Source organism: Rhipicephalus microplus, chromosome X (genome assembly GCF_043290135.1).
Source record: "Rhipicephalus microplus isolate Deutch F79 chromosome X, USDA_Rmic, whole genome shotgun sequence".
NCBI classification, from domain to species: Eukaryota; Metazoa; Arthropoda; class Arachnida; order Ixodida; family Ixodidae; genus Rhipicephalus; species Rhipicephalus microplus.
The window spans coordinates 400,665,812-400,680,186 of NC_134710.1; the positions used below are offsets into that span (position 1 = coordinate 400,665,812).

Below are 14,375 nucleotides of genomic sequence, written 5' to 3' on the forward strand. Positions count from 1 at the left end.
ACGGAAATAGTCTTTATACTGAGTTCACACCCAGGCATTGTGCAGGATACGCAAATGTTGGGCAAGATACGATGCATAACCAGAAAACAGTAAGCTCTCGAATACACCTAGACTTGAAGAAAGAACGACCGAAACTGACATGCAAGAAGCCAATCAATGAGCTAGCACTGAGAGGGAAAGTACAAGAATCCAGAGTCTCGCTTCAGAAGAAATACTTGGTTTTTATTGAGGAAACCGGCCTCAACGTTGACACAATGAATGATAATCTCAAGTGTATCATTACGGATTAGGCAGTATAAATTGTAGATACGGTAGTTAGACAGGACACTGCTAAGCTGTTCTAAGAGACAAAAAATCTCATTAAGACACGTCAAGACATGGAAGCCTCAAACAAAACAGGCAAAATAGAACTAGCAGAGCTTTCGAAGTTGATTACTAAGCGTAAGGTATCCCATGTAAGAAGGTATAATGGGGAGAGAACTGAACACGCCCTAAAGAACGGAGGAAGCGTCCAAGCGGTGAAGAAGAAACTTGGGATAGGCAAAACCAGATGTATATACTAAGGAACAAGGAAGGCAGAGTAACTACTAATATGGATAGGATAGGTAAAATAGCAGAAGAGTTTGAGTTCACAGAGATCTGTAGATTGGCCGGAACAACCACGACCATAATGAAAGAACTAGCAGTAACCTAGGTGACACCCCATTAGTAATGACGGAAGAAGTCGGAAAAGCCTTGGAGAGCATGCAAAGAGGCAAAGCTGCTGGTGACGATCAGGTAACATCAGATCTGCGGAAAGATTTAGGACAGATTGTGTTAGAAAAACTGTCTCCTGACGAAGAGGGTGCCGAAATCATGTAAAAATTCTAGCATCATCTTAATACTTAAGAAAGAAGCTGGCAATTGACAACTTGATGAAATACAGACAGATTAGCTTGCTCTCCGTCGTATACAACCTATCTACAAAAGGGGTAATTGCTAACAAAATTAAGACAACATTAGCATTAAATACCTCCAAAGAAATAAGCAGGATTTCTAACAGGCTACTCAACGATCGACCACATTCATATTATCAATCAGGTAATAGAGAAATGCTCAGAATAGACAAACACTATACATAGTATTCACAGATTACGAGAAGGCATTTGACTCAGTAAAAATACCAGCAGTCATGCAACCACTGCGGAATCATGGTGTCGACAAAGCATATATAAACATCATGAAAGAAATGTGCGGAGTATAATGTAAATGCAAGGTCACAAGCGGTATCAGCGTTGGTACAAAAGCAGCAAGAGCTAGCCGGATGTAGGGGCAGCATCGCAGCAGCAACCAGGCAGTCCTAGCTCGTGCCTCGCGCCAACGGGTCAATGTCGCTGCAGTAGTGGGCATTCCTCTTCACTACACTTCGTCCCTCGTCGGAAAAGAAGTCATCCTGGCGACTCACGGTGAACAGAGTACGAGCGGGTCGTAATAAGGTTTAAGCCGCTGTACGTGAACAGTTTCACGTCCCCGAAAGCGCTGGTCTGTGGATGGCGTAACGGGTTCGACGATGTAGTTAACTGGTGAAGTCTGCGAGACAATTCGGTAGGGTCCCTGGTATTTTGAAAAAAAACTTCGAGGAAAGGCCTGTAGGTACAGCGGGAACCCAAAGCCACACAAGAGTGTCCGGAACAAAGTTAGGGTACGGGTGGTTATCGTCACGCCGAGATTTTCGTCTCCATTGGTCGATGGTTGTGAACGACTGGGCGAGCTTACGACATTCCTCGGCGCGGCGGGCAGCTTCAGAGATGGGCGTAGACTCGGAGGAATCGGGGTGATAGGGCAGAATGGTATCTAGTGTGGTCGAAAGGTCTCGGCCATATAACAGGAAAAATGGTGAAAAGCCCGTAGTCGCCTGTGAAGCAGTATTGTAGGCGTATGTCACAAAAGGCAGAATGAGGTCCCAGTCGGAGTGGTCTGAGGCAACATACTTTGATATCATATCCCCTAGGGTCCGGTTGAATCTTACCGTCGATCCATTCGTCTGCGGATGGTAGGCGGTGGTAGTCCGGTGAATGATACGGCATTCGGCAAGGAGTGCGTTGACGACTTCAGAGAGGAATACACGTCCTCTGTCGCTGAGAAGTTCACGTGGTGCGCCGTGACGGAGAATGAAGTGCCGCAGGAAAAAAGAAGATACGTCGCGTGCCGTGGCAGCAGGCAAAGCGGCTGTTTCTGCGTATCGCGTCAAATAGTCGACAGCGACAACAATCCAACGGTTTCCGGAAGCCCTGAATGGAAGAGGCCCGTACAGATCGATCCCGATGTGGTCAAAAGGCCTGGCTGGGCGAGGGATTGGCTGGATCGGATTAGAGGTATGATGAGGCAGAGCTTTCCGTCGTTGGCACGGCGGGCATGACTGAATGCATTTGCGCAAAAAGATGTACATGCCTCGCCAATAAAACCGGGAGGAAAGCCGAGCGTATGTTTTGAAGATGCCCGCATGTGCGCACTGAGGGTCAGCGTGGAAAGTTGAACATATTGCAGCACGAAGATGGCGAGGTATGACCAGTAACCACTTTCGGCCGTCAGACTTGTAATTCCTGCGATAAAGGAGGCCATCGCGGACCTCAAAGTGAGCCGCTTGACGGCGCAACGTTCGAGTAGATGGAGAAGTCGACGGATCTGAAAGGAATTGCAGAAGAGAGCTGATCCAGTCATTTTTGCGTTGCTCAGATGCCATGTCACAGTTTTCTGGGAACGCAACTATTTCGTCCACGGCAGATAAACATGCAGAGCTTTCGGAGGACATAGGTGAGCGTGATAGAGCGTCGGCATCAGTGTGACGTCGGCCAGACCTGTAGACAACACGCATGTCGAACTCTTGCAACCGCAAAGCCCAGCGAGCTAAACGGCCGGAGGGGTCCTTCAACGTGGATAACCAACAAAGCGCACGGTGATCGGTGACTACGTCGAAAGGGCGACCATATAGGTACGGTCTAAATTTACCTAGAGCCCATATAATTGCCAGACACTCATTCTCTGTCACAGAATAGTTCTTCTCCGCTTTGTTGAGGGTACGGCTTGCGTATGCGAATACGTACTCCTGGAATCCCTATTTGCGCTGCGCGAGCACGGCGCCGAGTCCAACACCGCTGGCATCGGTGTGTACCTCCGTCGGGGCAGTCGGGTCGACATGACGCAAGATTGGCGGGGTGAGGTTAACAGGTGGCGCAACGTTTCGAAAGCATCGTCACAGGCGGGTGACCAAGTGTAACTTTTCGAGTCACTACGTAGAAGTTCAGTCAAGGGGGCGGTGATCATAGCGAAATTCCGAATAAAGTGGCGGAAATACGAGCAGAGGCCAAGAATGTTGTGCAGATCCTTCAGAGACGCAGGTTTAGGGAACTCTGCAACTGCCCGAAGCTTGGCGGTGTCAGGAAGAATACCCTGTTTAGATACAACATGACCGAGGATGGTGAGCTGACTTGCGCCGAAGCGGCATTTCTTCAGGTTGAGCTGAAGGCTGGCGTCAGTTAGGCAATGCAGCACTTCATCTAGCCTGCGGACATGCGTTGGAAAATCCGGTGAAAATATAATCACGTCATCCAAGTAGCACGGGCATGTTTTCCACTTCAGGCCACGCAAAAGATTGTCCATCATCCGCACGAATGTTGCGGGTGCGTTGCAAAGACCAAAAGGCATGACACAGAATTCGTAAAGGCCATCAGGTGTGACAAAGGCCGTCTTAGGCTGATCTTCAGGTGCCAGAGGGACTTGCCAGTAGCCACTCCGTAAGTCAATAGAAGAGAAGAACTCCGCACCTTGGAGGCAGTCAAGGGCATCGTCGATTCTCGGTAACGGGTAAATGTCCTTTTGAGTTAAAGACGACGGTAGTCGACACAGAAGCGGATTGACCACGTCCTTCTTCTTAACGAGAACGACTAGAGATGCCCAGGGGCTGTTCGAAGGCTGGATGACGCCACGCTTGAGCATGTCAGCTACTTGGTCAGCAATAACCTGGCACTCGGCTGCGGACACGCGATAGGGTCTTGACGCAATGGCGCATTGGTACCCGTGCTGATGCGGTGACACACGGCTAACGTGCGGCCGAGGGGAGTATGCTGGCAGTCGAAGGAATAACGGAACTTGTTCAGCAGTCGTAGAAGCTGAGCAAGTTGCGAAACGGTTAACGTGTCGGCGATGGAGCTGCTCAGTACGTCCGGCCTAGTAGTCTGCGGCGAAGAGGCACAGGTCACTTCGGTGACTTCGTGTTCGGCGGAAGGACCAGCCGGCATGTCGATAATTGCAGAAGGGTCGAGACTGTAAACACGCACGACGCACTCACCCCGAAGTAGTGTTACAGGACATGACAACAGGTTCGAGATGAGCAGTCTGCTGACGCCGTCATGAAGTTCTAGAAGGGCATAAGGTAGCGTCGAACACTTGCGACGAACGAAAAGAGCAGATGGCGTGAAAAGGGCACTAGACTCGCCGAGAGAGTTGCAAGACATCATGGTAAGGGCAAAAGAGTGCGGTGGTATGATGACGTCTTCAGCAACTAATAGTTTGTCCCCGGTTTCATGAGCATCATATAATGGAGCGTCGTCAAACACTTCAAATGCCACCTCAGCGCGAGAGCAGTCGATGATGGCCTTATTAGCGGAGAGAAAATCCCAGCCCGAAATGAGGTCATGGGAGCAGGAATCCAACACTAGCAATTAAACGACATAAATGAGGCCATCAATCGCGATGCGAGCAGTACAGGCAGCGGCCGGTGTGACGTTATCTGCGCTGGCTGTACGAAGTGATATACTTGCTAGTGGCGTCATAACTTTTTTGAGCAAGCGGCAGAGTCTAACACTTATCACTGAAACTGCGGCACCAGTGTCGACAAGAGCGAGTGCAGCGACGCCGTCCACATGTACGTCCAGAACATTCGTTGGTGAAGTGAGAGGTCTTGGTTTTTTCGCTGGCGACGCAGTTCCTGCCTGTGGAACTGCGGCAATTAGTTTTCCCGCTCCGGCGATGAAGGACGACGACGCATCGGCGATAGCGAGCGGCCTCGAGGTGATGGCGAGCGGCGGTTAACAGGAGGGCGGTGGTCGGCGTACGATGACGTCTGGTCGGGGGGCTGAGAGCCTGTGAACGAAGGGCGCGGTGGCACATAAAGGGCAGGTTCGAAGGTCTGGTCGTAGCTCTGGCGGTAGACAGGGACGCGCCGACGGCAGTATCGCGCTATGTGGCCAGGTAGCCCACAGGCAAAGCATATTGGGCGATTGTCGAGTGTACGCCATTGTCCACTACTTTGGACGGACCTTGGCTGAGCGAACCGAGGAGTGGGTTGGAGCGGCACGGCTGAGGGAAGTGTCGTAAAAGTCTGAAGAGGTTGTCGAGCCGCCACTTCAGCATAGCTTAGAGGTGCATTTACCTCGGCACAGGCAACAGGGCTCGGCAATGATGAAGTGTCACGCGCAAATGGCAGAGCCGCGCAAACTTGCTCCTGGATGACCTGGTGAATGTTTTCTGGCAGAGGTGACGGTGGTTGGCCGGCTGTTGATAGCAGCGATAGCTGACGAGCGACCTCAGCACGAACAAACTCCTTGATATGCGATAGCAGAGACTGAAGTTCAGATGTGTTGGTCAGGCTTGAGAGGGTGTCATCCGGGACGTCAGGGCGTCGCGTGAGAAGACGCTGTCGTCGCAGCTCGTCGACACTTGGACACAACTCGATGACCTCAGAGACAGTGACAGGGTTCTTGGAGAGCAGCATTTGAAAGGCGTCGTCGGAAATGCCTTTCATGATATGTCGCACCTTGTCAGTTTCTGCCATCGACGAGTTGACACGCCGGCAGAGGTCGAGGATGTCCTCTATGTAGCTGGTGAATGTCTCACCAGTTTGTTGGGACCGGCCACGTAGGTGTTGTTCTGCGCGAAGTTTGCGCACACCAGGGCGTCCAAAAACATCTGCGATGCAGGTTTTGAAGGTGGTCCAAGTGGGTATATCTGCCTCACGGTTTCTGTACCACAGCTTGGCAACATCCGTTAAATAAAACATCACGGTACCAAGCTTTGTGGGATCGTCCCATTTGTTAGTAGCGCTGGCTGGTTCATAAGATTCCAGCCAATCCTCAACGTCTTTCTCGTCGGTGCCGCTCAAGATGTCGGGTTCTCGCATGAGCTGGGCACCGGGACAGCTCCTGCGGGGCGAAGCCGGTGGGGGTGTGAAGACAGCGTCGTCAGGCATGACGGATGGCCGCTTTCGGCTACGCAGTTCTAGAACTCGGGAAGACCGCAGCACTCTCCACCAAAATATAATGTAAATGCAAGGTCGCAAGTGGTATCAGCGTTGGTGCAAAAGCAACAAGAGCTAGCCGGATGTACGTGCAGCGTCGCAGCAGCAACCAGGCAGTCCTAGCTCGTGCCTCGCGCCAACGTGTCGATGTCGCTGCAGTAGTGGGCATTCCTCTTCACTACAGAAGGATCAACTGCCACCCTAGGGCTGCATAAAAAAAGCGACTGAATACCTAGAAGGGTGTAAGATAAGGGGATGCAATCTTGCCAATGCAATTTACCGCGTGGTTACAGGAGGTTTTCAGAGGCCTAGAAAAGGAAGGGTTAGGTATAAGACTTAATGAGTATCTTAGTAGCCTGCGCTTCGTGGATGACATTGCATTACTGAGTACCTCGGGGGACAAATCGCAACCTATGATTACTTAATTGGACAAAGAGAGCAGAAAAGTAGGCCTCAAAATTGTTCTGCAGAAAATGAAAGTACTGTACAACAACCTCGCAGGAGAACACCAGTTTGAGATAGGTAATAGTACACTTGAAGTCGTAAAACACTACGTCTACTTAGGACAGGTTATAACCGTGAAGCCGATCCGCGAGATCAACTGGAAGAATAAGAATAGGTTAGAGTACATTCGGAAACCATTCTGAAATTGTGAATGGTAAATTGTCACTATCCCTCAAGAGAAAGGCATATGAGAGCTGCATCTTGCCAGTACATACCTACAGAGGAGAAACCTGAATGCTTACAAACAGGGTTAGACTTAAATTAGGACGACGCAGTGAGGGATGGAAAAGAAAATGATAGGTGTAACCTTCACAGACAAGAAGAGCGCAGAGTGGATCAGGGAACAAACCGGGCTTCAGGAGAAAATAGTTGAAATCAAGACGAAATAGACATGGGCGGGCATATAGCGCGTAGTTATGATAACATCTGATCATTAAGAATAGCTTACTGGATTTCCAGAGAAGGCAAGCGGTTTAGGGGGAGACAGAAAGTTAGGTGGGCAGATGATACGAGAAAATTTGCGGGTATAAAATGGCAGCATCAAACACAGGACCGAGTTGACTGGCGGATCATGGGAGAGGCCTTTGTACTGCAGGGGACATAGTCAGGCTGAAGAAGATGATTATGATGACATAACACGGCTGCTTAGCTTCTCTGCATGTCCACATGGCATCAGTGCGAAGGCATAATTTTGAATGTTTTAGAACAGGTCATAAGCGTCAGAATTGCGTGAGAATCATTCAAGGCAACGGGTCGAGCATGAGCGAAATAATGTGTTTTCATTGATGTAGTTTGTTGCGGTGAAGGAAACAACATTGTGAACCAGAACAATCACACTTCACTCATCTCCCGTTACACTATTTGAACTGTGTGTCACAGGCTATTCGGCTGCAGTCCTTTGCTGTGCTTGGGGAGCTTTTACGCTTAGGTGATGAGCAGCTGTCTGCCACAGCGTTAATGTTGCTCCGCTCTGTTTTATTTGTCGGTGACGGCACGTGACGTGATGGGTGCTGCTGGTGTCTGCAGGGGACCACCGAGCGCTTTTCAAGCAGGCGATGCGCCATTGGGAGAACCATACGTGCATCAAGTTCGTGGAGCGTGGAATGGAGCACCAGCACTACATCGTCTTCACCGAGAGACCCTGCGGGTGAGTTCAAGCCCCAATAGGGTAACGTGGGAGGGTTCGTGGCGTGGAATAATAATACTAATAATCATACTTTTATATCCAGCGTGAATTCCTAGGACAACGTGACAAGTCACACAAGAGGAAAAATGAAAGAGACATAACATTTAGCGGACCCACTTCGCATGGCATTAAAGGGGCCCTGCAACACTTTTTCAAGTAGTCATGCAGTGGCTTCACTAAATGAGCCTATTGCTTCACGAATTGACCACCGGCAATTGTTTTGAATTAGTACCGTACGATCGAGTGGAGTTATAAAAGATTCGTCGCACGCTACAATTGCATTCTATCTTCACTCGCCCAGTTGAAAGCGTTAAAAGCTAAAAAAAGAGGGATTGCATAGCGGAAGAAAATACGTCACGCGTGTCTCGTCACCTTGTGCACCTCTTCTTTTTATTTTTTCAGAATACGCGCGTGCATGCAAGGGGCAGCCTTCCGCTGCGGCCCCAGTAATGACCAAGCACGCCAGCTCAGCCAATGGTTCATATAATGGCGGAGGCGAGTGATTTTTGAGCTTGTGGCGTCGTTTACCGGGAGATGATAAAGCAGTTTTGCTGAATTTGAGAATTTATTGCAATTTCCAGGCCGCATGCGGCGCTTTATTATTTGGCTCGCGTGTATTTGGAAGGCGCCTTGACTATATACCGATCGGCAGAGTTTTCTGACTGCGCTCAAAATGTGTTGCTGGGCCCCTTTAGTTCTCATTAACCAACCAGGCTTTGCTTGAACAACTGAAGCAAGCCGCTAAGAAAGCAACGTCTGTGCATGTAACAGTGGTCGTTCTGAATTCTTCTACACTCTAAGCCAAAAATGGCCAAAATGGGAGCAACGGCTGTTTTTACTCCTTCAGACCGACTGTTACTCTCCGAAAAGACCAAGCGGAACAAGATGGCCGACTTGTTCGAGAATGGGGGAGCAACTGTATTCATCTTAAGTTTGTAAGGGAGCAACGGAAGGAGGAACCGCTGTAAATGCTCTCGTCACGCAACGGTTACTCCCCGGCAGGACACCGCACACAAATATGCATGCCGCCCACATTGATATTCATGGGCCAGGTTATTGTTTGTTCTGTGTGCCAAGCTTCACCAAACCAAAACAGTGATTTATTTTAGCATCCGTAGATAATAAGATAGCAGCGCTGGCTGAACACAGAAGGCCTGAGAATACAGTACGGCAAATACCTAACACACGCAGCAGCAGAATGGAGAGTTGACACGTCAAAGCGGACCGAACGCCGAAACACGTGCAAAACAACAATAAAAAAAGCCTAGACACGCCGTTCGTCCGCGAAGTAAGGGCGTCAAAGTCGATCAAGCACCGAAACACGTGCATAAGGAGCCCCCCGCCCAGATATATCGGAGAAGGAAAAAAAAAAAAAGCGGACCCAGACGCGCTTCTCATCAGCCATACGCTTAGTAGCACGCTTCACCGTGTAGTTTGAGGGCAGAATGACAAATCTGCGCCATCTGCGCCCGCACGAGAAGTGTGGCGCTAGCGTAGCAAACGATGTAAATTACAAAGTAATTTTTATTCACGGTTTATGTTGACTAGCACTAAATAAAAATTACACTCAACTTTTTATATTTATTTATGAGTTTTAGTGTACCTCAGTTTTCTTATTATAATTGTATTAGGAAAACACACTGAAATTACTGCGCTGACGCCTGAGCTGTCACTGCTCGACGTTTTTTTTTCTCGGCGCAACTAGGTTCGCGTTCGCACTACTTACTCATTTTCATATGGTCTGTGGTTGGCGAGCACATGGACGTGCGAACTTGTGAGCTATGTTTTGATCGTGTGTGTGTGTCGCAGATTTGAGTTTCTACTTATTCGTGATGAAGGTTAGTGTATATTTATCTTTATGGAGCGCGAAGTAGTTGTGGATTTTGCTGCTGGGTGGAACAAACACATCGTAAACACGTCTTCAGCTATCTGCAAGCCTGTTCGCTCGTCGGACAAAGGACTGTGCATGCATCAGCGTGCAGGTGAGTGGCATTTCCAGCAACATTTAATGCTCTTACAATACATTGTTGAGTGGTTGCGCTATTGAAAGAGAAATGATTTGCTTTTATTCACCGTATCCATTGCTAGCCGTATCCCACTAAATTACCTCTATTACCGCCTGCATACCCTCTTGCTTCCCCTGTCACCACTGCAGTGCCAGTGTACTTTTGCAGTTAAAAGTTCATTTCCGCAACACTACCTCGCTTGAAAAAAACATTGGGGCGGGGTTGTAGCTGCATTCATACTGGCACTTTTCTACCATTGGTTTTATGTAATGTTAACGGCTGAGTGTTGGGGCCTTGGGCCACATTTTTTAGAGATGTAAAGTGTATGTAAATCAGTAAGTGAACAAATCATTGTCGCATCACTTCACTGGCATAGCCAGGCGGTTGCGCACAGAATTTTTTTAGGCCGGGCGTAGGGAGCCCAAATCGACGACCATATTCGCTTGCCCGGCCTATTCAGATAAGCGGACCCCCCCCCCCCCCCCCCCCTCCCCGCACGCCAAAAAAAAAAAAAAAATCTGCCCACATCACTGCGTCACTTGCTTCACCTCTGCGCTGAACGTACTATTTTATAAGCGCACCATCAAGCGAGCAGTTTACATATTGACAGAACAATTGGAGGAGGAATGACCCAAATCTTTCAGATTTCTTTAGTGATACAAAACCTTAGCAAAACTGAATATTGTAAAAGACAATCATAAATGCTGTATGTTCTTGTTAGTGCTGTCATTATTCTGCATCATGAAATCTTTATGCGCTGTGAAAACTTGGCATGCCGTTGAAGTCACATATCGACGTTAATACCAAACGACGAAAATTTCGACAACCTCAATAACGCCGTTTGGGATTTGCCGCATGCACATAATTAGGCTGATTCCCACTTGGCTGTTCTTAACCTGACTTCACTGCTACCAAATGAAACAATATTTGATGCATGTCTTTTACTTTTTTCAGGGATATGACACAAATTTGGTTATACTGCAGATAAAGATGTTCCCAACGATGCTAAAGTACAGAAAGCAAGTGAATTTTGGTAAGTGCAAACTTTTTGTACTACGTATATGAAAACATCGCTTTTTAGGGGCAAACTGTGCATGTGTTGGCCAGAGAATAGTTCATTATGCCACATGGTTACACTGGCACAGACAATTCGACATGGCTTCGCTGGCCCGTGTGTGTGCTGACACTGTTACCGTTAAGATAAAATGTTTATGTTTTCATTGCAGGGATTGCTGTTTGTACTAAAAAGCCAACTGCCAAGATTTGTTTATGCTGGTACTCCTAAAAGTATGCTTTCCCTATTTACATGGATTTTGGCTTGCACAAAGCATAACACTTGGGCCTAGATTCACAAAGCTGTCCATGCGCAGGCCTTCATAACAGCGTTTCTTGACTTGCCTTTACCCTGTTTTCTGCAGATGTTTCGTGGTTTTAAAAGTGCCACAGCATGTTGACCTCCCACACTCTGAAATATTCGCGTTCAAAGTTCCGCAAGAGTGGGCTTAACTTTCTTGTGCACCTCTTTGCTAGTCCAAGATACTGAAGTGTTATGCTCTTACTAGAGGTGGCAGTGTTTCTAATGTTTGTATTTCCATCACATTGACCAAGTATGCGATCTTGGCTTGACTGGTAGCACATCCTCAACAAATGTCTTTGTGGCACATGTAGAAGGCAGTACAAAATAAATAGGCAGACATTCACACCAGGAGCTAACTTCTAATAATGCTTTTTTTTGGAAACCATGGTGTGCTTATTCCAATTTGTCTAACAAGCAGTAACCTGTTTGGCTGTGAACCAACGAGACGTTGAACTAATGAAAGCTTCACATCTTGTTGCTCTCAAATATATATGTATTGGCAAGCTATCTGTGACACTGTCAAACAAAGAATCAGAATATCTGTGCATGCCTTAAGATATATTGCTTTGTTTACATATCTCGTGGCTGTGACTCGTCAACCGAGTGAACGAATGCACCCTAGTTTTCTAAATTTAAAGCATTTTTTAAAGGTAGCACGGTCTACATTTATTTGTCTATAGTTTTGTCCAGCCATTTGCGTCAGGTACAAAGAAATATACTGAAGATTATCATGTAGCCTCTGCAAATGGTTGCTTTCAAGCAGGCTTTGCATGCTTGGCTTGTGCCTACAGGTATTGCACAATTCAAGACGCAGCAGCGTATGATAGAACAGTAGAATCGAGAGCAACTATGTGCACGAGCTAAATAAGTATTTTAACATGAGCGGACAGTACGTGTTATTTGCCACACACAAGACCTCATTTAGAATGCCCATTAGTGAATGGGCTCATAGAAATGTCACTCAGCTGTGTATAGGAAACAAGTTAACTGTACCTAAGGGTATCTTTAACTGCTACAAATATGCCTTGTTGAGGTGCTGCACATTTTCTTCCAGAATATTGCTGTCTGAGACATCATGTGAAGAGCGTCTACCACATCAGCATTTATATGGCTTGCCAAGTAACGTTTGGCCGAACCTTCCTTTTTTTCACATTTCGTTTTGCAGTAGACATCCTAGAATGTAAGCGCTGCTGCAGTGTGTGTGACTCATTGTTATGAATTGATTCTGGCATGTTTAACCTCACACTTCTATTTTTTTTTTCTTGCAGCAATGAGATGCTTCACATATGCCTGCGGTGACGTTCTGCTGCGCTAGCCTGATGGAAACACCAGCCGCGAAACTTGAGTTCTTCAGAATTGGAGAAGTTGCCCTTCTCTCACCAATGATGACACAGACTGCCCTATGCTAGAAATTCAAGATTGTTTTTCCACGGATGACGCAGAAAACCTTTGATGTATTATGGTGTTTGTTTAGTGCTGGCTGTGGTGTGGCGAATTCTACTTTTACGTGTGGTCACACGTCGCCTCATAAAAAGAACAATAAAGCATTTATTTTCCTTTCAATATTGTCCACTTTTTGTGTTAGAAGCACCCAAGCAGTGCTCTTCCAAGGAGCTCTCGCCATGTGTTAAGCGTGTGACAAGCATACTCGAGATAAATACTCATTTCCCCAAGGAGTAACTGGAAGCATGTGGAGTTGGTTTTCAGAGAGTAACTGCGAACACGTGGGAGGAACGGTAAAGAGTAACTGTTGCTCTTAGAAGAGCAACTGGTGGGAGTAATGGTTGGTCGGCAGGGAGCAACTGGTGGGAGTAACTGTTGGTCTGCAGGGAGGAACTGGAGGGAGTAACTGTTCATCCCCCGAAGGAGGAACTGAAAGGAGAGCAACGGTTCCTCCCTCTGCAGTTACTCCTTTTAGGAGAGTAATGGGAGTGGCAATGCAATTGCTCCCTGAAAGGAGCAACCCCTATACCCCTGTTGCTCCGTTTTGGCTTAGAGTGTAAGGTGCATGCCAGAGCAAGTACAGCTACGAAGTTCCCACTGTGTCATAATTCGTCATTTTACAAATTCGCGACGCACCTACTAAGCGTCCTTAAGCTAACACGCGCACCTGCGTGGCTACATACTGTGTTGATGTTATTGCTGCTGTTTTTTATTAATTTTGCTGAGTGTTTTGCAAATCGCGGGCCTTGAAACTACCTGCACATTGCTCATTTCAAATGTATTGACACCTGGCGTGATTATACACACTTCCGCCACCCAATATTACATAACCTAACAACGTTTCAAGCAGAGCAACGCAGTGACAACAGTCTCGCTTCTTTATTTATTTCCGGAACGAATGGTCAACGTGGTTTCGTTGTAAAGAATGGCGTTCTTTACAAAAAGAATTATTCCGGCATAGGCTCTCGCCTACTTCTAGTTGTGCCTACCAGTCTGCGACAACACGTACTTCGAGCAATGCACGATGACCCTACATCTGGCCATATGGGTTTTTAGGACATTTTATCACACGCAAGAGCTCTTCTTCTGGCCTAAGATGTGTAAAGGTGTCACTGCATATGTTGCGAGCTGTGAGCAATGTCAACGCCACAAGCGTCCTACAACTCCGCCAGCTGGACTACTTCATCCCATAGCACCCCCGGGTTTACCATTTGACGTCGTCGGTATTGACCTGCTCGGCCCTTTTCCGCGATCAACTAACGGCAACCAATGAATTATTGTGGGCGTTGACCACATCACACGCTACGCCGAAACTGCGGCGATTCCTGCAGCAACGGCCACTCAAGTTTCACAGTTCATGTTGTCGCACGTTATATTACGCCATGAATCCCCCCGTGTCATCATCAGTGATCGCGGGCGGCAATTTGTTGCCAATGTAGTTGAAGACCTCCTTCGTCTTGCTTCGTGCCCTTTTCGTCACGCTACCCCGTATCACCCGCAGGCTAATGGTTTCACGGAACGAACTAATAGGACTCTCGTCAACATTATTTCCATGTATGTTGATTCCGGACACAAAACATGGGACGTGATCTTGCCCTTTATAAC

The 14,375-nt window shown here is 47.6% G+C and overlaps 1 protein-coding gene across 1 annotated transcript in view; it reads left to right on the top strand.

Moving 5' to 3' along the window:
• LOC119161863 (protein tolkin) overlaps positions 1–14,375 on the top strand; it is a 420,624-nt gene that overhangs the window by 61,942 nt on the left and 344,307 nt on the right. The window contains 1 exon segment of the mRNA XM_075876846.1: positions 7,805–7,925. Within this exon segment, the coding sequence (XP_075732961.1) occupies positions 7,805–7,925 (121 nt within the window).